The 23,740-nt window shown below is 37.8% G+C and overlaps 1 protein-coding gene across 6 annotated transcripts in view; it reads right to left on the minus strand.

The window, feature by feature from the left end:
- The window catches only part of XRN1 (5'-3' exoribonuclease 1), a 111,479-nt gene that overhangs the window by 22,681 nt on the left and 65,058 nt on the right, over positions 1-23,740 (minus strand). For 4 of the 6 annotated variants that reach the window (XM_058661386.1, XM_058661385.1, XM_058661384.1 and 1 more), the window contains exons 24-33: positions 21,995-22,110; positions 21,332-21,478; positions 19,599-19,688; positions 19,096-19,231; positions 11,805-11,861; positions 11,580-11,712; positions 9,094-9,163; positions 5,990-6,197; positions 4,425-4,520; positions 1,739-1,844 (exon numbers count right to left, since the gene is read on the minus strand). In XM_058661386.1, the coding sequence (XP_058517369.1) occupies positions 1,739-1,844; positions 4,425-4,520; positions 5,990-6,197; positions 9,094-9,163; positions 11,580-11,712; positions 11,805-11,861; positions 19,096-19,231; positions 19,599-19,688; positions 21,332-21,478; positions 21,995-22,110 (1,159 nt within the window). Of the gene's footprint in view, positions 1-1,738; positions 1,845-4,424; positions 4,521-5,989; positions 6,198-9,093; positions 9,164-11,579; positions 11,713-11,804; positions 11,862-19,095; positions 19,232-19,598; positions 19,689-21,331; positions 21,479-21,994; positions 22,111-22,155; positions 22,311-23,740 lie in introns of those variants that run through there. The other 2 variants (XM_058661387.1, XM_058661388.1) reach the window with 2 other exon arrangements.

Below are 23,740 nucleotides of genomic sequence, written 5' to 3' on the forward strand. Positions count from 1 at the left end.
TGGGGATGTTAATACCAACCTAACACACATAAAAATTATGGGAAAACATGGTAGATATTATGTTCCAACAACTTAGATAACCTAGACAGGATGGGCAAATTTATCTCAAAGACAAAACTATCCAAACTGACTCATATGGAGACAGAAAATCTGAATAGAAGCATAACAAATGAAGAAATTGAATAAGTCAGTCTAAAAAGTTCCCATAAAAGAAGCCAAGTCCAGATGGCTCCGCTGGTGAATTCACTCTCAAAAAAGGAAGAGTAAAGGAACAATTCTGATTTTGTTCAGAAATCAAAGCCCAAATCAAAACCATCACAGCAACATTACAGAAAAACATTTCTTATGAGTGCCATGAAAAACTCCTCATAATACTAGCATACGAAACTCAGAAGCATATAAAGAGATTACACGCAACGTACTAGTGGAATTAGTGAGATTTAGTTCAGTAACGGAAAGTGGGGTCAATGTTGAAAAATAGCAAAAGATGAAATCCACAAATCACCTCACCGAGTGAGATCTGAGAAAGTATAATGTCCTTCTAAGATAAAACAAAAAAATAAACCTACGATTAGAAGAGAACTGCCTCGTTCTTTGGGGCCAAATGGGCCAAACTGGAAACCATAATGCTAAGGGAAATGAGCCAATCCCAAAAGGTTAGATACCACATGTTTGCCTTAATTTAAGATGATATGATGTTATGTAAAACATGTAATGCTATATATGTTATGTTATATGTTGTGTATAAACTAAAATTGAAATGTCAATGAGGTGGTCACAGAATGTGGTTAAGAACTCGCATTTATTTTTAACATATTGGTTACTCATTACTATGCCAACTAATTCCATAATGATGTAAATTTTTGCTGATGGTATATGGGAAGGGTCTCCCTTAGAAGCCGTTGAACTAGGCCGGACAGCAAGATGCTGGACTCTATGTTTGGTATATGCTTGCAGTGAGGGGATCTCAACTGAGCTTGAACTGTGCTTATGTAACAAGGTGGAGTAACCCAACACGGGGGGAGGGTGTGGGGAGGGGTGGGGGTATCCCAGTACCTATGAAACTGTGTCACATAATACAATGTAATTAAATAAAAAAATTATAAAAAATAAGTAAAACAAACAAATTCTATATATATATGATTAAAACTTAGTCCAAATTCCTACAATAAAACTGTGTTCAGATGTAAAAAAAAAAAAAGAAAACTGCCTCACCTCATGGAAAGCATATACAAAAAGGCAGTATACACTTAATGGTGAAAAGGTTGAAAGTATATTCTGCTGCACAAGCGTTTAAGCATAGAGGCATCACGTGGATCAGCAATTTCACTCCTTTGTACATAACATGGCCACACAGAAATCTGACAGCTATACTCACAGCAGCATTACCACAGCATAATGACATACGCTGCAATATGGACAAAACTGGAAACACACCAAATGAAAGAAATCGTTCACAAAGGTCACATACTTCATATACATGAAAATGTCCTAATTAGGCAAATTCACAGGAATACAAAGTAAGTTAGCAGTTGTTATGGCATGGGAAGTGACTGCAGACAGGTATGTATTTTTTGGGGAATGATGAAAACGTCCTCAATTTAGATAGTCGTATTGGTTGTATAACTTCGTGAATTTACTTTATGGAGAGTGAACTGTGTCTCATTAAGGTTGTTTATTAAACAATAACAAAAAAGGAAGCAAATAGCAAGAGTATACCTTGCTAAGTTAAACTTACATTTTCGGTGAGGGTCTTTTCTTTGCTGATATTTAATGCTGTTATCACTTAGGCCAGATTTATGTTGTTGAGTTACTTGGTTAATTTCTTGAGGTAGAACTGCACCCTGAAAGTCAATAGTTTTATAACCACCATTATCACAGTGACTATTACTCCAGATTTTTCTCTTTGCATTAGATAACAAGATACACAGGAAGCACTCATTTTATAAAAGTGTTTTTTTTTTTTTTGGCCAGAAAGAACTAAATCTAGTCTTACTTTGATAATGTAGAAAGTGCGATGGCGGTTTAAGGTCAAGTTTCACTGCCTAAATGCTCATAAATGCCAAGGCTGGGCCAAGCAAAGCTAGAAGCCTGGAACTCAATTCAGATCTGCATGTGGGCTGCAGGGAATCGAGCACCTGAGCTGTCATCTGCTCTCACCCAGGGTGTGCGTCCACAGAAAGCTGAATTGAAGGTGGAGGAGGCTGGACTATCAGTAATGACTACATAGAACTCTCACAACTAAGGAGTGCCTGGGATCATGCCCTTAGGGCGATGAATCAGCAGATGGAAGATATCTCAAATAAAACGAAAGTAAAGAGTAAAAAAAAATTGAAGATGGCAATGTATTCAATCTTTTCCCAAATTACATCTACTTTCTTGGATGGATGGGTAGACATTGATGCATATATAAACATCCATAAATGTACATACATGCATATATGACGACTCTGAAATCTCTTCAGTCTGGAGAGCTTCTATGACCTTTAGAGTCAATGCCCAACTCTACCTCCACTTGCTTAAAACACATCTTAAATTTACCACATTCAAAATGGAATCTTAACCTTCCATAAACCTGCTGGACCTGAAATCATTCCCATTTCAGTTAAGTCATCCCTTCCCTTTTATTCAGACCTTAAATGTTACAACTTTTACTCCTTCCTTTCTATTTTTCTCTTCATTTTATCATCAGTACCTTCAAAAAAATTGTCTAGAATTGGACCACGACTCAGTCTCCTGTTACACTAGTTCACATTCATGTCAACTTAGTGTTGGCATTATGTGCAGTGGGTTACGCTGCTGGTTGTGATGCCAACAGTCTCCACTGGAGTGCCGACTTCCTGACTTCTCTGCTTCTGATCCAGCTTCCTTGGGCCCTTGTCTCCCACACAGGAGACTCATGCGGTTTCTGGCTCTTGGCTTTCGCCTGCCTCAGACCTAGCTGTTAAGGCAATTTGGGAAGTGAACCAACGTGTGCTAAGAGTTCTCTTTCGCTGACTCCCCTGTTGTATGGCCTTTAAAAATGAATAAATGAATAAATAAATCTTCAAAAAGTTTCTATCAATTTTCACCTTTATGATTGAAGAATTCTACTAACTTATCTGTTTTCACCCAGGAGCCCACAGTCAGTCTGTTCTTCAGGCAGCAGAGTGATGCTATTAATACATCAGATCAGGTCCCTTTGCTACTCAAAATCCTCCATGGATTCCTGATCTCACTGAATAAAGCTAATGGTCTGGAAAGTCCTATATGGTGTAACTTCACATTTCCTTTAACTCACTCTATTGCTTTTGCCATAAGTCCATTATGTTCTCTCCAACAGGGACTTTCAATCTGCCTATTATACTTTCTCCCAGTTATCTATCTATTTCACTGTTAATTTCATTCATATGTTTGCCTTAATCGCTATTTGCTTGTAAAGACTGCAATGCTTCTGTTCTTCATCTCCACAACATTTCCTGTATATCTTTCTTGAAATTTTCTCCATCTCATACATGGTCTTGAATATACTATGTAATTTGTTTATACTACCAATCTCTTCTTAAAATAATGTTTAAGGGACAAGATTATTTTGTTTATTGACATCTTCACTGCGATTAATAACACCTGGCACTCAATAAATGTGTACTGACTGAATGGTAAGAGGAACTCCTGCACAGTGAATGGTTAGCACTATCAAATAAACTAGAGAAAAGCGTAGTGAAAAATCTGAGTGTGGGTTGCATTCAGTTAGAAAGGACTTATGTATGATCTTAGGAAACTTGTGACAGTATATCAGCTGAAGAAATCTTTGTGTATCTTGTCATTCTCACTTTTCATGTTCATTTTACCATCACTCCTTGTGCAATTTTCTCCTCAGCTCTGAAAAAAGCCACCACTAGCTACCACTATAGGATATTAAAATAAATGAAGTTCTGATGATGTAAATTACTGGTTCACACTTTGGAATAGAACATTCCTTTTTTGACCTAAGCTGAAAAACATGTCAATAACTAGCACAAACATTTAGTAGGAATTAATTTCTATTCCTCTTCCTTTTGATAGTCTCTACTCTTTTAAGGACATGTCTTTCTTCTTAATCTTCATCAGGGAATATTAATTTACTTGTTTATATTTAAGATAAGCAACTGCCAGTCTAAGTCATTCATTCATAGAAAAGAATATGGAAATGATTTCCATTAAGCTCTCCATTGAATTTAAACTGTAGTTATTAGGATTTTGTAAACAACTAAAAAAAATTAAGGACTGATTTAAAAGAAAATGGTCTATACTCTCATTCATTAGTCTAACAATTTGTCTCTAAAGCCTTATGAAAAGTCATGATCAAAACTCATTTTTTATTCAGAGAAAAATAAATTATTATGTGCTTGAAAGAAAAATATAGATATCTTTAAAAAAATTTCCATTGAACAAAGAATACGAACCTTTTCTTGTGCAGGTGGCTGAAAGTGCTGTAGCTTTCCAGATGCTTGTAAGGACTGCCAAATGTTGCAAAACTCATCATCATCTTTAACAGGTACCTGAAAAAAAAAAACACAAATAATTTCTTAGGGAAACAAAACATGAAATAAGACTTCAATAAAAATAAATAACTTACTTATAAAGCTATTCACTGTTAGCCAGGATATTTAACTGGTTTTCTTTTTTTTTTAAGAAAAAGTATTTATTTATCTGAAAAGCAGAATTACATAGAGAGGGAAAGATAGAGGGACAAAGGGAAACTTCATCTGCTGGTTCACTCCTCTCATGGCTGAATGGCCAGGCTGAGGTCAGCCCATAGTCAGGAGCCTGGGGCTACATTCATAGGTTCGGGGGCCCAAGGACTTCGGCCATCTTCTACTGCTTTCCCAACTATGTCGGCATGGAACTGGATCAGAACTAGAACAGCCAGGATGCGACCTGGCAGCTAAGACGTGGCTTAACTATACAACAACACTGGTCCCTAACTTTTTATTATCTTAAGTAACTTAGTTCATTTTTCCTAGAACTCAGAGTCGTAAGGACAAAAGTATTCTACGGGAGTAAGCTGGTCTTGTTCATATTCAATTGGTTTTGAACGATTTTGTTAAAAAAAATAATGTATAATAAATACCATAAAATTATACTGAATTAGTATCACCAGCAATATTTTCTCTTTCAGTGTATTAACATTATCTCAGATGTCTAAAAAGACATTTAAAGATTTTATCTTAAAAATTTTCACCTTACATAAAATATAATAAATTTTAGAATCAGCTATTTCTCATTAATTAATAGAATTAATTCTATGCACATTAAGTGTGGAAAACATCCATATAATTTAACAGTGGTTACTGATGAAACCTGAGAATCTATGCTACTTTTATTATTTATAAATAAAGTATATCACACAAAAAATTCAAATTCTGTCCCAAAAAAGGTGAAATAAGGGAGATTATCCATGAACTGCAAGGTAGAAACTTGAAAACTGCCCTTGAGAAATGTGATACAGTCCTATCTCTTTTACTTTTCAGGATTATGTCACTTATATTTTATAGGCTATTTGGGTTAGATTACAGTTAACTCTGAATTTGGAAAGTAAATATATGAAAACAAGAATATCTTCAAGATCATTACTTGGCATTTCCTCTTTAACGTAAATGTAATTTTGTGATGTAGCTAGAATGCTCTTGATTATATTTCTTATTAGCTTGCTTTGCTTTTTAACATTTTTCGAATCCTATTTATCATTATCTGTGCTATAGTTTTTGTAGGTAAAGGGATTCCCCTTTTCAGCTCCCTCTCCATTTTTCCTCCGATCAGCTCCTATATTATTAAAATAGTATAGTCCTTCAGCAACAGTCACAAGTTTGCATTCTGCTATTTTAGTGTATCATGGCATTGTATAGTCTACCTTCTTCAAGCAAATTTGAACTCAAACTTTTTAAAAAGGAAAACGAAGCTGAATTAAGTTTCAGCTTAAATTGATTTGTAAAGAGGCTTGAGAGAAATTAAAGATTACAAGTCTTACTTGAGTCGGAACAAAAAGTGACTGAGGCGAATGGTTGAGGCCTCCCAAATGTCCATATGATACCAATGAGTTTGAGCTGTAGTGGTTCACAGCTGGCTGTGGTTTCACAATGGCTGTCAACTTCTGATTTCCAGTTTCAGGGCGACTTCCATGAGAAAGGTTCACCAAGGCACTTGATGGCAATCGATAACCTCTTCCAGGTGAGCACCTAACAAAAAAAGGTTCTATCAGGATCACAGAAAAGTAACACTGAGCGTGCTACAAGAATCTGTTTTTGCTGCTTCTTTTAATATTTATTTATTTATTTGACAGGTAGAGTTAGAGAGAGGGAGAGGCAATATCAGAGAAAGAGAGAAGTCTTCCATTTGCTGGTTCACTCTCCACATGGCCACCACAACAGTCAGAATGAAGGCAGGAGCTAGAGGCCATCTTCCACTGCTTTTCCCTAATCATTAGCAGGGTACAGTATTGGAAGTGGAGCTACTGGGACATGACCAGGTGCCCACATGGGACACCAGTGTTGCAGGTGGTTAGCTTTACCTGCTACATCACAACACTGGCCCCAATAATGTTCTTCTATGAAAACCCTCTCTAACTAAGACTCCTGGGAAACCTTTATTTCCACGAGAGCTACAATTACTAAGAATTTTGAATCATAAAAATGAATATACTGTAGGTAGGTAATCTTTTTCAAAGCTTTCTACTAGTCAACAAATAAACTGACCTTATTTAGGCGGGGGAAAAAAACTGAGGGAAAAATATATAAAAATATATTTTGAAAGTTAGTGGGCTAAAGTTACTGGCAAATATCTTCAGAAAAAAAAAAATAAAATCAGATGTGGGATCCAGATCTGGATAATGCATTTGAAGACAGCAGATAGGAAGGTTTGTTAGTAACAGACATATTCAGATTTCAAAACAAACATAAAAGCATCCTGCTCCATTATGTTTACAGCAGCCCTATTCATGGTAGTCAAAATATAGAATCAACCCATGTGTCCACCATCACAAGAAGGGACAAACAAAGAAAAAGTGGAGAGAATGTGTTTACATATTTAAATTCCTGTAGCAACATGGATAGAAGTGGAGGACATTATGTTGACTAAAATAAGCCACGCAAACACTGCACCTTCTTCCTTACACTTGGAAGCTGCAATCTGAATACAGAATGATTATGAGAGGCTGAAACAGATAAAAGGAGTTTATATGAAAAAAAAAAAAAAAAAGGGAATGCTGGATGTGGCTCATTAATTGTGACAAATATACCAATATGAAATCTTGTGAAATATACAAAAAAGAGATGTTGACAGGGGAAACGTGGTGAAGCGAATACAGGAACTCACTGTAGTACCACTTCAGAATTTTTTGTAAGTTTTTGATTGATAATAACACAGCAAACAAGACACTAAAAACATCTGCAAGATGACCACTTGGGGTATGGACTGAAGAGCAGATTCTACGCATGGAGGCTAAATAAGAATAATGCATTATTTTAATTGGCCATTAATCAAAATGGATGAGAGATTAAACTAAATCAGTTTATTTAAATAACATTTTTATTGACTTATTTGAAAGGTAGACACAGAGATCTTCCACCTGGTGGTTTACTCTGATGTGCCTGCACTATGTAGGGCTAGGCCACTTGGAAGCCACATGAGTAACAGGATCCCAATTACTTGAGTGAAATTTTTTTTTTTTTTTAATCATTACCTGCTACATCTAGGGCACACATTAACAAGGAGCTCTCTAATACAGGATGTGGGTGATTTATGCAGAGTGTTAACTGCTGTGCCTGCCCCTGAATTTTGGAAGAGAGAAAAGATGATTGGGTTTCATATTATCTACACAGTAACCTAGTGAAATACACAGCTCTTCATTGCAGATGAGGATATTTAGGCTCAGATGTTTTTAACTAGCTTGTACGAGGCAATAAAAAGGGTTTGAGAGGTACACTTCTTACAGAGACTCCCATTATTACCAATGCTTCCTCCTGCAACTCCAAACGGTTTATCAGAGCTCCCAAGTACAGTCAAGTCTCACCATGTTAAAGCAATTCATCTTATAAATCTTCTAACTTCCTTATAAATCTCCCAACTTATAAATCTCCTTTTAATTATCTTTTTTCCTTAAGTTTGATTTTTTAAAAAAGATTTATTTATTTTTCTTAGAAAGGCAAGAAAAATCTTTACATATAGACATATAAACATATATGTAAATATCTATATATAATATAGATATATAAATATCTATTTACAGATAGAAGGAGAGACAGGGAGAAAGATCTTCCATCCACTGTTTCACTCCCCAAATGGCTGCAACAGCCAGAGCTAAGCCGATCTGAAGCCAGGAGCCAGGAGCTCCAGTCTCCTTTATGGATGCGGGGTCCCAAGGCTTTGGGCCATCCTCTGCTTTCTCACGCCACAGGCAGGGAGTTGGATGGGAAGTGGAGAAAAACCAGCATTTATATGGGATCGTGGCATGTGCAAGGTGAGGATTTATTCATTGAGCCAATTGTGCTGGACACCCTCAATTAAATATTTAAAGTCTCCTGCTTCTGTTGCTACATCTGCCATTCATTCTTCAGATTACCTCAGTCTGGTGTAAGAACCAATAACTCCTCTCAAACAGATGAAGATTTATGTCACTAAACCTAAAGGACTTTTCTATTGCTTAAATTACTTAATCACAAAAGTGTTTCATTGAATATGCTACCTTTTCTAAGCACTCACTATTCCTTCCTCTTCTCCAGCTGAGTATTATTCATTATTCAAGTTACATCTTATATATCACTTCTTCAAAGAGGTCTTTCTGGAACTCTCGGGGCAGGTCGTATTCTTTGTAGTAATGCACACATCTCCTGCATGGTACCTGTCATACTTCAGTCAAATATCCAATGACATAATCAGACGCTGTTTATTTCTCCCACTAAAATGAAAGCTCTGACAGCAGAAAAGCAAGTTTCTTTCATTTACTACTACAATGTGAGCAGCAAACATGATGTTTATCAATTCAAACAGCATCCAAATAAATTAGTAATACAACATAAAATGACTGGCCGCATGAATAGATTCCCCAATGTGCAATTATGATCTGCAAATACAAACCTGATTGTTAAGCCTCCAGGAAATTCTTCATCAAATAATACTTCAAATAGTACATCAGCTTCTCTATTAGCTGTTAAGAAAAGGGATATTAAGAAAATCATGACATAAATTAGCATCTAAATTTTTAGAGCACTAAGTATTTATTTTAAAAATTCATAAAATACACTCAATACGAAAAATGGCATAACAACAATACAGTGACATCATGTACACTATGAAGCAGCAGCAGTGTCTTAGAAGACCCCTCCATGCGTCTCTTCTCAGTTTTTTGGCTAAGATGAAGTGTACAAAATCCCTGCATTCCCAATGAGGTAACTATTCAATTTATCAGTTATGATTCCTATAGCTTTATACCTTTAAGATACATCTCCACATAATATATAGTATTGCTTCCCAAGTTTAAAAAAAACATGTATCTATTTGAGAGTCAGTTGAAGAGAGAGAGAGGAGTAGCATTCACTTGCAAATGCAGACCAGGCTGGAACTGGGGGTGGAGCTGGGGCTTGATCCCAGGTACTCCAACAGGGGTGTGAGCGCCCCAATCGGCCCTTGGTATGCTGCTTTGCGAGTTCTGAAACATTATATACATGGTATTTAGAGGAATTCATTGGAAACTTGTTTCAATATTGTTTGAGATTCATCCATGTGTGTGTTCAGTTTGAGTTGTACAGCAATCCATTTATGGATATACCATAATTCACCCATTCTTTTGCTGATGAACATTTAGGCTGGTTCTAACTTTGCTGTTAAAAACCATGCTACATATAAAAACAACAGCAACAACCCACACACACAGAGTGTTTCCTTGAACATCATGCTAATGGGTCCTTTATAAAAGGGAATGCTCCTCTATGTCATAAATTGCTGGATCTTAGTTTCACTTACTAGCAGCTTTAATGAGGTATAACTGCTATGTTATAAACTGCATATATGTATTTGAAGAATACAGTGTTAATGGCTTTTATATATAGTTAACCATGAGGCTAGCATGAAGCAATCACTCAAAAAGCTTCTGTGTTCTTTTGTAATCCAGATCCTCCTCCAATCACTCACATATGCTATCACCTCAGATTATTTTGCATTTCTAAAATTTAATGTTAATTACATCACGCTATATATTTTCCTGCCTTTTTTTTTTTTTGGTCTGACTTCTTTCAACATACTTATTTTGAAAACCTCCATGCTGACTACCACATCCAGATGTGAAGACTCAATACAACATGCATCCCTACTTCCAAAGCAAAGAAGGATTCCCAACGGAACTGTTGGACATTTCTAGACAATGGGATGGTGGACTGTCTGACATTGTCTGTACCAGCAAAGTCGGGGCACGCTTAAATAGCAGACTGAAGGAATTGTAACTCCTTATGAAGAACTACACTACTGTAACGATATGGGGAAAATCGGTAGCGGGGTGGGAATTTGAGGGGGTGAATCCTGACTCTACAGAACTGTATCATAAAATTCAAAACTTAAAATAAAAATAACAAAAGCAAACGTCCATGCTGTAAGTATCAGGCTTTAACTGCTGAGCATTTCACTGCATACTTCAACAATGCAACATCACATTATATTTATCCATTTGGGAAACTGGATTATTTCTAGCTTTTTGCTATCATATAAAGCTATTTGGAAAATTCACAAGTAAAGGTTTGGCAGAACTTAATCATTAACCTCAAAGTTATTAAGCTTTTTCTCCTAGAAAAACAATGGTCTGTCTCCTTTTATGCTGGTGAAACCAAATACTGGGTGTCTAGGGCCTTGAGGGACAGTGATGCTCACACTGTGATCCCAGCTCAACTGGACTCAATGTTTTGTTTGGAATCTATGCTCACTTTAGGCATCTCTTTAGGGGTACTCTGGATCCTTAGCTGCTTTTTCCCAATTCTCTTGCCTCTTGTTTTATTGTGGTAAAAAAACACAGACCATAGAATTTACTCTTTTAAAGATGAATTTTTAAGTGTACAAAACAACAGTGTTAACTACATGTACATTGTGCAATGAACTGAAAGGTCTCATGTAATACAGCTGTGCTAAAAATACAAATTAATATGCAAATTCTCACATCTTATGTACATGTAAACAAAGTTATATTTGCTTTTTAATTCACGGAAATCAAGGAATGACAATTAAAATTAAGGTAAATCTCGGGGAAACATTCCATTAAAGCTTAACTATGGAGAAAAAATTTTTCCCAGTTTCGACAAAGCATACGTAATACTCATGAAGACTTCATGTAATTTAGATGTGATATGTAACAACTGCCAAATTCTGGGTAGCCTCTTTCCAACATTCCTCTCTTCTAACTTAACTACTTCCCATGAGATTACACAAGAATTGTCTCTGAAAAGAATAACCTAAAAACACTGATTGAAACATGAAATAATTTAGCTTTTTTCTGACTTATACTTGTTTCTTGTATAGCTATTAAAAAGCCCACAAATTGGTAAACGTGGTAGAAGACATATCAGGTAGTAACGTATTACCCCCTTTAATTCCTATGATGGTGCCCCGAAGGCCAACTGGAACTGAAAAGTTCTCTCTCACATTTACAACACGGTCAAAGAGACGAAATTCTGCATCTCGATCAGGAATGACTCCATGTTGCTGTTCCAAAGGCTGGAGAGAAAAAAGCACTGATTTCAATCTAAGTTCTAACCGGTCCATCACTACAAAAGCAACACTGTCAAAGTCCTGGACGGAACACTTACTCTGTACAGCAGGTGAGGCTTTACTGTCACTCGGACCTTTTTATTATTCTTTCTTTGCTGAGAAAACAGGAAAGAATTTAAACATTTTAAAATATAAAATGACACAATTATTCAATTATTCATTACTTCAACATGTTTGAACTTTTTTTGATTTTTATTTTTGGGCCACGTTAACATGTTTGATTTTTCAAAAGCCAAAAGAGATTAATTGCAAGAATATTTAAAGTCCTAAAGCTACACAAGAAAGAACAGAATATTTATGAAATTTCTGCAGCTTAAAGCTTATTTTTTTTTCTTTTAAAACATATTTATTTGAAAGGCAGAATGAGAGAAAGAGAGAGAGAGAGAGAGAGAGAGAGAGAGAGAGAGAGAGAGAGAGAGAGGTATTTGGGACAGTTCAAAAGTGGTAGCCTGGGAATTCAATCTTGGCCTCCCATTGGGTGGCAGACACCAAGCTACTGAAGTCATCACCTACTGCCTAGCAAGGCATGATTGGCACAACAGTAGAATCTGGAATGCAGCCAGAACTTGAACTCACAACTCCAATGTGTGATTCAGGACTCTTAACTGAAGTCTGAACCACTAAGCCAAATGCCTAACCTTAGGTGGCATTTTTCTAATGTCTCTATGGGGTATAACTGTGCCTGGCTCAAGAAATAACATTACTAAGCATAACTTAAGAAACTCTTTCTAGCCCCTCCCAGTTACTGTCCTTCAGAAAGAGTAACCTTACTTCTAATATTGATGATTAAATGTGCCTGTTTTGAAAATATGTAAATACTATTCTATTTAAATGTTGCTTTTTCCTTCTAAAAGGCATTAAATATCATGTCAACACAGATTTATATAAAGTCAATTTATGACAATCCTATAGATTTTATGAATACTTTAAAAATTAAGGTGAAGTCATCCTCGCCTTGAAAGCCCCAGGATCCCATATGGGCGCCGGTTCTAATCCCGGCAGCTCCACTTCCCATCCAGCTCCCTGCTTGTGGCCTGGGAAAGCAGTCAAGGATGGCCCAAAGCTTTGGGACCCTGCACCCACGTGGGAGACCTGGAGGAGGTTCCTGGTTCCCGGCATCAGATTGGCGCGCACTGGCCCGTTGCTGCTCACTTGGGGAGTGAATCATTGCATGGAAGATCTTCCTCTCTGTCTCTCCTCCTTTCTGTATATCCAGCTTTCCAATAACAATAAAATCTTTAAAAAATAAATAAATAAAAATTAAGGCGAAGTCATTTAACAAATTCTTACTTTTGGAATCCAATATGAAATTCCAATGTTTGAATATTTTGATTATCTAAATAATATGGGAGAACGGGCCAGTGTTGTGGTATAATCTGCTAAGCTTCTGCTTTTGGTGCCAGCATCCCAGATGGGTACCAGTTCAAGCTCCAGTTCCACTTTCAACCCAGCTCCATGCTTATAGCCTGGGGGAGTAGTGGAGGATGGATGACTCAAGAACTTAGGCCCCTATACCCATGAGGGAGACCTGGAAGAAGCTCCTGTTTTCCAGCTCAGCTCTAGTCACTGTGGCCATTTGGGCACTAAACTAGTATATAGAAGACCTCTCTCCCTACTTCTCCTTATGAAAATAAATATTGAAAAAAATATGGGAGAAGACTTCTTTTCTGTATTTCCTGCTTATCAGTTCTATAAGCCTGCACTTAACTACTCTAAGTATTAGCTAATTTCCATTTGTAAGAGAGCAAATATATCTTTACCTAATAGAATTTTATCCGTTGTAATCCAAAAACTATTCTCACATTAAACTTGTATTTTTTAGAACAATTTATAACTTTTATTTGAAAGACACACACACACACACACACACACACACACACACACAGAGTTCCCATCCTCAAGTTCACCCTCCAAATTACCACAATACTCAGGATAGAGTCAGGCTGAACCCAGGAACCAGGGATCTATTCAGCTCTCCTACATGCGGGACAGGGATCCAAGTATCTGAGTTATCACTTGCAGTCTCCCAAGGTGCACAAAACCAAGGGTCTGCAATCAGTGTGGCATCAGGCCTCAAAGCCAGGCACACAGATACAGGATGCAGGAAGCCGGTGCAGCACCACAGCACTGCACTGAATGCCTGCATCTGTCATAGTTTGAACACGGTGAGCACTGAGGACCCTCAGCACACGGTGTCTATTTCCCAGTCCTCAGCTGATTAGGGAGTTAGTAAGTGCATAATTTGTGTTCATCGACAAGAGCAAGAACAAAGAACATGAGAAGGAATTTCAAGGGATTTTAAAAAGCGGACACAAACTGTGCCTGGAATATGGCATATGAAAACACAACACTATGCATGCTATAGCAAATCCCTGGGCATTCTTACACTACGGCACTGATTAGAGGACATTGCATTAACCCTGATTCAACAGGCAAACGAAAAAGCCGAGCAGTTTTCACAGCGGGCTATAATGCAGAGATAATGGAGACTGGCTATTCAAAGTGCGCAATCTACACCCTTGTCCTACAGCCACTGAATTCGGTTTACATTTAAAAACGTGTGAAGCAATGCTACAGATGTAATCCAGAATGTGTGCTTTTATTAAGCTTCATCAGTAATTTTGATAATTTGTTAAATCTGGGGATTACTGATAAGTTACTGATGTTTTTAAGGATGACCTTGATTTATAAAAAAAACCAAGGCGCTGTGGCCTAGCTGCTAAAGTCCTCACCTTGAACGCGCCAGGATCCCATATGGGCGCCGGTTCTAATCCCGGCAGCTCCACTTCCCATCCAGCTCCCTGCTTGTGGCCTGGGAAAGCAGTGGAGGATGGTCCAAAGCCTTGGGTCCCTGCACCCACATGGGAGACCAGGAAGGGCTCCTGGCTTCGGATTGGCACAGCACTGGTCTTTATGGTCACCTGGGCAGTGAATCTTCCTCTCTGTCTCTCCTGCTCTCTCTATATATCTGTCTTTGCAATAAAAACAAATAAATCTTTTTTTTTAAAGATTTTATTCATTTTATTACAGCCAGATATACACAGAGGAGAGACAGAGAGGAAGATCTTCAGTCCGATGATTCACTCCCTAAGTGAGCCGCACCAGGCTGATGCCCGCCGATCTGAAGCCGGGAACCAGGAACCTCTTCCGGGTCTCCCACACGGGTGCAGGGTCCCAATGCCTTGGGCCGTCCTCAACTGCTTTCCCAGGCCACAAGCAGGGAGCTGGATGGGAAGAAGTGGAGCTGCCGGGATTAGAACCAGTGCCCATATGGGATCCCGGGCTTTCAAAGCGAGGACTTTAGCCGCTAGGCCACGCCGCCGGGCCCAAAACAAATAAATCTTTAAAAACAAAGGTTAAATCATGTTTAAAAAGTTGTTTTGGATTCTTCTCCTTTTACTACTCTGACATTATAACATTAAAGCTAAACAAATCACTCATAACTACAGTTTGAAATATTAATAGACTTCACAAATCCTATTTCATCTGCATGCACTTCCTTAAAATGCTTAATCAAGTCAATTGCCTAGCTCTGAATATATATTTTTTGCTTATAAAGGAAAAATGAGTCAAATATTTTAGAAAGTTCTGCATCAAGATTGATTAAAAAACAATTTTGGGGACCTAAAATAATATGTTTGTTCAATAAAACTTTGAAAATGATGTTGAGGGGGCAGAACTGTGGCACAGTCCGTTAAGCAACCTGTCCCCGGACAGTAATTTGAGTCCTGGCTCCTTGGCTTCTGTGTTTCTGCTCCAGATCCTCTCTACTACAACTGGGGAAGCCGTGGAAGAGGCCCTTAAGCATGTGGGCCCGTGCTATCCACAGCGAGGAGCAGGATAGAGTTTCCGGCTCCTGGTTTCAGCCGGGACCAGGATGAGATGGTTTCATCATCTGGTGAGCGACCCAGACAATGGGAGAGTTCACTCTCTTTTCTTCTCTGCAACTCTGCCTTTGAAATAACTCTAACGAAAAAAAAATGATGTTGAATATCTATTTCTTTCTACACTCAAAGACAATTAGAAATAGGTTTTCTATCCTCAGGTAAAAATAAATGACCTCTTAAAAAACAAATTCGTGAGAGAATCAAGATGGTTGACTAGGGTAAGAACGTGTTTAAATAGATAGAGAATCATTAGCCAGGGTGAAACAGACAGCACATTCCAAGATATAGGACAGGACATGCCCATGGCAGAGGGGCACCGGGAGACTGATGGACACAGGAAAGCAGTGGAGACAACGGTGTGGTGTTACAGTGATCAGACACCTCTGCGGCAGTCAGCGAATGGCAATCTGTGCTCCACTGGCAGCCAGAGCTCCACTAGCAACCAGGTAGAAAGGGGAGTTCATCAGGAACGTAGCAGGTGAACCTAGGCAAAGAACTTCCCGTCCTGCTGATTCGTTTGATTCCACCAGGAGCAGAGACAGAGCAACAGCAGATCCCAAACAGGCAGTGGGGGAACAGGGTGGATTTCACAGCCCAGACCCTCTACCAGAGCCACATTGGGTTCCATTTTATGTAGGGACCAAAAGGGTGTGGGACAGGGCCGCAGGTGCACTAATCTGGGAGTGAACACATTTCGGGCTCAGTGCACTGCACCGACGTGACATCCTTTAGGTTCTACCCAAGACAGGTCTGGGTAGCCCACAAACCTAATGGCCAGCAGATCTAGGACTCCACCAGTGGACATCACGCACCATTTTGTAGTGTGGCAAAGGCTTTGATGTTGTAGAGACAACAGTGAACTGCATATGCGCTGAACTGGGAGTGAACTCATTTCCAGCTCAGTGCATTGCACTGATCCCACAGGGAAAATAACACTGACTGTGGCATCCTATGGGTCCAAATAGGTCCAGGTGGTTCTCAGACCTAATGGCTAGCAGCTTCTGGCAAGATCAGCACAAACAACAACCTAGTTATTTAGGACACTTGGTGTCTCCTTCATCCTCGGAACTGCTTGAACCAGAAGTGGGAGAAAGGCTGTACAGGCAACGGTGCAGTCACAGCATGGAATCACAGCATACGGAGAGTGGCAAGCCAGGAGTTGGGGCTACAGAGACCCTAGTGGAAGTCTAACACAAGAGTCCAGACCTGAACCTCGCTGGAGGTGGTGGCACAAGTGACTGCCAACAAAGAACCAGGTACCAACTGCAATAAGTAAAAATATTAATTTTGTGGCTCTGAGCCTTTTATTTGTTTACTAAAGAGAGAATGAATAACTTAGGATGATTTTCCAGACTAATCACAGCGGCTTAAGTCCTCGCCTTGAACGCACCGGGATCCCATATGGGCACTGGTTCTAATCCCGGCTGCTCCACTTCCCATTCAGCTCCCTGCTTGTGGCCTGGGAAAGCAGTCGAGGATGGCCCAAAGCTTTGGGACCCTGCACCCGTGTGGGAGACCTGGAGGAGGTTCCTGGTTCCTGGCATCGGATCGGCGCAGTACCGGCCCGTTGTGGCTCACTTGGGGAGTGAATCATTGGACAGAAGATCTTCCTCTCTGTCTCTCCTCCTCTGTGTATATCTGGCTGTAATAAAATAAATAAATCTTAAAAAAGAATATGATAAAAAATCCAAACAACTGTAACAATAATAATAAGAAGGCATTATCAAAAGGAGTCTACATGTATTAACTGAGTTTTGAAAGAGAAATTAAGACTCAAGGGGATAAGGGAGGTGGCTTCAGTTTTCAGTTCTTGACTTACTTAACTGTTCAAATAAGGGTGCTCTATTTGGAACGCAACATCATTTTAATAAAAGGCAAATAGTGAAAAGTAAAACCAAAAGTAAAAAAAAAGCAGTAAATCAATTTGTTTTCTATGGCACCAAGGTAGGGGATCAAAATAGACACAATAGAACCTTACCACTCTAAAAGTTAAGATGTAAAAAATAGGAAATATTAAGTGGGATTTAAAAAAAAATTCTTAATGACCAAATGAGCTAAGGAGAAACATATACATACATTAGAGGTAATCATATACAAGTCAATTAATCAAATTTTTATATATGATGTGTCATAAATAAATGCTCCAGACCAGGCAGGAATAGGGGACTAATCATTCTTTTTCTCAGTAAGATGCTTTCCACTGTAACTAAGATCCCAAAATATTCTCAAAATTTGGAACGCAGTGGTAGCATAGCAAGCTAATCCTATGCCTGTGGTGCTGTGCAACCAAAAGGGCACAACCTGGCTGTTCTATTTCTGAGACAGCTCCCTGATAATGGCTTTGGAAAGCAATCGAAGATGTTCTAAGTCCTTGGATCCCTGCACCCAGGTCGGAGACCTAGAAGTTCCTGATTCCAGGATTTTAACCTGCTCAGTTCCAGCCATGACAGCCATTTGAGGAGTGAATCAGCAGATAAAAGATTTCTGTTTCTCTCCATAATTCTAAGTTTCAAGTAAAAAAGAAATGCTCTCAAAATAAAAAACACTACAAGGATATAAAATCCAAATGGCATGGTTTAATAGATTTATATTTAGATAAACTTATTAGGGCCACTGGGAATGGTTCCAACACATTGGTTTTTTTTTTTTGTTGTTAAAGATTTATTCATTTTATTACAGTCAGATATACAGAGAGGAGGAGAGACAGAGAGGAAGATCTTCCGTCCGATGATTCATTCCCCAAGTGAGCTACAACGGGCCAATGCGTGCCAATCCGAAGCCAGAAACCTGGAACCTCTTCCAGGTCTCCCACGCGGGTGCAGGGTCCCAAAGCATTGGGCCGTCCTCAACTGCTTTCCCAGGCCACAAGCAGGGAGCTGGATGGGAAGTGGAGCTGCCGGGATTAGAACCAGTGCCCATATGGGATCCCGGTGCGTTCAAGGCGAGGACTTTAGCCGCTAGGCCATGCCGCCGGGCCCAACACATTGTTTTTAAATTACAGGATTATGGGCTTGGCATGATGGCTCAATGGCTTATCTTCTCCCTTCAAGTGCCAGAATCCCACATGGATGCTGGTTCATGTCCTGGCTGCTCGACTTCCCGTCCAGCTCCCTGCTTGTGGCCTGGGAAGGCAGTAGAGGATGGCCCAAAGCTGTGGGACCCTATACCCACATGGGAGACCCATAAAAAGCTCCTGGCTCCAGATTGGCTCAGCTCTGATCATTGTAGCCATTTGGGAGTGAACCAGTGAATGGAAGATCTTTCTTTCTGTCTCTCCTTCTCTCTGCCTTTCCAATAAAAATAAATCTTAAAAAATATAGAATTATCTGATATCAGTCAATTGATGCATTTTTTATGTTTGAAGCACAAATGAAATATTTGTGACATCAACATACAGCTTATTTAGCTTTAAATCTCGCGATTAAATTACTTTAGTTACTACCTTGCACTTTTCGACTTCTTCCTCGATTTTCTCAACAATAGCTGCATCCAGAATTTGTAAATCACAAGAAGAACGAGACAAAGTGCTGACAGGATGTCCTTTTAGCCAAGCTGTAATTTCTTGGACTTTCTCAGCTCTACAGTAAAAATAAAAACAGTTTTTTCACACCTTTTAAAATGTTCTTAGATCTTGTATAATACAAACAGAAAATTTCTGGGGGCTGTGAATTATACCAGACATCAAAGGTCTATAATTAATAATTAGTCAGTAAACTTAATTTGGACCGGTTATAAATCTAATACAAACAGGGACACTTTACCTCTCAGCAAGAAGACATTACAAATATTAGTTTGAGCAATTATTGCTATTAATGGAATCAAATTTCTATTAAGTTCTTAAAGCAAAAATGAAATGACACAAAACAAAATAAAAAGAAACCTCTAACTAAGAAATTCTTGATAAACTAGAACTATGAGGTAGTTCATAGCACAGGTCTTGCTTACCCATTCTCATTTTCTCCAGGCCAGATGTCATCTTCATAGAACACATCCTCTTGGCTATTTTTGGCTATATAAATAAATAGTTCTGGAGCTCTAGCCAAACAGACAAAGAAAGATCATTTTTTAAAACACATGACTATTTCACACAAACTTCCTATGAAATAATTTCAGATCTTAAAGGATCCAAATATATCGAGAACTGGCTAATATTACTAAGGGATATTACCACTAAAGGACATACTTAAAAAATTAGAAATCAAGTATTCCTAGATCCTTAAAGCTAGGCCCACTTTCTGAAGAGAGATGGTTTAATTTATTATTTTGAAAGAATTTTGATTATTATTTAAATTTTTTATCACAACTGCTTATAAATAAAGTAAGTTTCTTTTTTTTTTTTCAGCAAAGCTAGGGCACTCTTTATTTTCATTTATCTTACGATTTATTTTATTCTTATTTGAAAGGCACAGTTGGAAGAGCAACAGAGAGGGAGAGTGACAGAGAGATTTTCTACATGTTGGTCCACTCCCCAGCTGGCCTCAAGGGTCTGAGCTTAGCATATCCAAAGCCAGGAGCTGGGCGCTTCACCAGGTCTCCTATGAGGGTGCAAGGAGCCAAGGACCTGAGCCATCCTCCTCTGCTTTCCCAGGCGCAATTGGCAGAGAGCTGAACCACAAGCGGGGGAACCAGAACTCAAACTAGTGTCCATACCAGATGCTGGCACAGCAGTCTATACCACAATGCCAGCCTCAAAAATAACTTTTTAACATGACAAAAGAGAGCAAATGAAACAGGAATCAAAAATATAACTTAAAGAAATCAGAACTCACAAAGAAAAAAATTCTAGAATCATTATCTGCATAAAAATGGAAAGAAAACATCCATTCTTTATTGAAACAAGATGCTAGTATGAAGGAATGGCTAAAAAAGGACACACTTTTTGGAATTTAAAATGACTATATTTAATTGAAGTAAAAATGGCCAAAGATAAAGATTAAGAAACTTCCTACAGAGAACAAACAAAATATAATATACAGAAAATGGTTCAGATAATAAAGACAAATTAAGAAGCTTAATCTAGAGGGTTTAACGTCTAAAAAGTCCCAGAAATAGAAAACAGAAAAAATGGTGATGAGGAAATCATCAAAGATACAATACAAGAGAATTTCTAAGAATGGAAGTGAATCAGTGTAAAACCTAAGAGGGCTAATTAACAGAAAGAAATTGACTCCAAGATACACACGGGCACTGGTAGAAAAGACACATTAAAGACGTCAGGAAATGAAAACAAACAACATACAAAGACTCAAAATCACAATGGCACATGGTTTAGCGGTAGTAATAGTTGAAGAAAGTAATGTTTTCAAAATTTGTGGAGAAAATACCCAGGCAGGCTAAATAATTCTAGGTTAGTAATATTCTACTTAGCTAGAGTTCTAAGACTCAGAAAAACCCACTCAGTAAGAGCTGTTCTGTTTACTCACATCAGTCCAATTAGTCATGCAAAGTAACAACACAAAGTCCAACTTGCATCACTTTTTAAAAATAATGTAGTATAAAAATTTTCTATTTTATTATAGTTACTAGTTGCGATGAGCCATAATATAAAATTAAATTTAAATGTATATGTCATATTTTACTAAAGAAAATACTTTCCTCCAAAACTGGTGTCTGCAAGGCAGAATAAAGAGTACATTCCTAAGTTTTTGGACATCCAGTAGATCTTTCCAGGGACTTACCTTTCTAAGTATTCTGCAAGAAGCTGTTCTGCTGCCGATGAGTACATCCATTCACTTCCAACCTTCTTAGTATATCCAGGGACTTCCTCATTCTTTTTGTTGAATTTGAGATTCAAACCCACATTTGCTTTATGATCTCCATGAGGGCTGAATTTAAACCATATACAACACACACACACACACACACACACACACACACACACATTTTAAAATATTGAAACAAAGTGCTTTGCGTTCAGTTCTTAGAAAAAATCTCAATTTTGATTATTCTGTATTTCCATTATTCTGCTTATTTCTAAAGTAGCAAATTGTAAAACTAGCGGAAAGCCTTTAAAAGCTGAGTTAAAGCATTTAAATAAACTATGCAATTATACAGGAAATGGAGTCACAAAATGCAAGGAAGTATATTACTGAGGTTCACACACACCCTCTGATACCTTTTTTCAAGGTTCATTTTGTTAGCTGCTATAAGTAAGAACTGCTTTTCCAACCACCTAAAACATACACTATTCAGATGTAAGATCACCATCAGAGGAATTTATGAACAATTTTAAAAGAAATTCAGAGCACTTAATAAGAAAAGAAATCCTGAAAAATCAAACATTTAATCTTTAGCAATTCATTTTTCTGCCACTTAAGTAAATTTCTCTAACACAAACTTACTTTCTCCTAGATCCTCTTCCAATAAAAATACTTCCTGTAAACCTTGAAACAAGGTATCCACTCACTCCAAGGCGACTGGCCAACACATATCCTGGGTTGTACTTTATAGAATATTTCTTTAAATATAAAAACAAAAAAGTCAATTATAGAAACAAAAGTTTACACTAAATTATTTCTTTACCTTTAAAATCTGGAGATAATCAAGACATCACTAACCATTGGACTGTGGCACTACAAGGATGCTCACTTAGATCCATCTCCCCTTTTTTTTTGAAAGGATCTGTAGGCAGAATTTTTCTGCTCCTCTCTCTTTCTCCTTAAAGGACAGAATTCCCAACGATAGATGAAAGGGGGAGGAAATATAGAGTTTGTGAAACTGTCTCAAGAAATAAACTATACTTTAGCAATAAATGGCAAACTCCACAGGCAAGATTTTTTCCCTACTCACTGTCATATTACAAGTGGACATAGAGAAGTTCCTGGGACAAAATGAGGCCTCAGTAATTACTATACTGAATCAAAACACAGCAATGTCCCCCAAATGATTGCTACAGAGCAAAATTAAAAGTGTGTTTTCTAAGTGTCCTTTTTATAGGGACATAAAGATTCTATTCCTCTAATATTTACTATTATGTGAAAGTAATAGATATATATAGATGTTTATAATGAATGGAGACAATAAAATGTAAACTTAATTTGTATACTCAAAGCAGAAACTGAATGTTGTTAAACTTAAAAAAGGGAGTATTGGATCACAAATTTTAACCAGGAAGCAAATATACTACCAATATATACAAACATTACACAATACTTCTTTTATATTCATACACATTCATTATATAAAAGATTTATATTTATATTTGAATACGAGTATAACAGTTAATTAAACAAGATAAATGTCCAGATTGGTAATGATTTAAGTTAGCCATCACTTTCTTAATATACTAAAAACCATCCTGCAAGGTTAATTTTTTTTGGTGCTCTGGAAGATACGATTACTAGCAAATATGTAAATAATAAAGAATATATTTTCATCAGTATCAATTTTCATCAATATCCAACTTAGAAATAACACAATACAAATCAAGTATCTTTTCCAAAATAGATTAGAAAAATTAAGGTAATATTTCTCATTCCTGAGGAGCATCATTTTTCCAACAAACATATGGAAAGGTAAGAGGAATGTTGATTTACAAGGGCTGGCATGGGCTACTAGCACATCACACCTAGAAGCCAAGGAGACCAATTGTGATGTCACATGCAGAACACAGTTCTATTTAATACCTAATTATCCTGCTCAAAATGGTATTCTTATTGAGAAATGTTAGGTTATACTACAATTAAAACTTAATTAAAATCGTCAAACATATCCTAAAAAGTATTAAATAGATAGCTGAGACCACTGGGGTATAGGTAAAGAAGTTATCTCTGTAGACTAGACAAGGAACACTAATTAGCACTGTACACTGTAACTGGGAGAGCCTTTCTGCCTCCCCCTAACTCCTCAGACCAGGACCCACGTCTGTATCTAATGGGCCAACTTCCTAGTTTCAATTCTTTCCTCAATAGACACCTGAGGATGTTTGCATTCAATACATAAAGTGTCATAGGTATGCTGATTGATGCATGAAGTCTGGAATTCATTTCAGATGATGTAATGTTTTAGGCTTTACTTTTAGGGAAAAAAACAAATGGGTTAAGGAGCAGTAGCTAGCTGACTGAATTTCAGTTAATCATCCAATTGAC

Source organism: Ochotona princeps, chromosome 3 (assembly GCF_030435755.1).
Source record: "Ochotona princeps isolate mOchPri1 chromosome 3, mOchPri1.hap1, whole genome shotgun sequence".
NCBI classification, from domain to species: Eukaryota; Metazoa; Chordata; class Mammalia; order Lagomorpha; family Ochotonidae; genus Ochotona; species Ochotona princeps.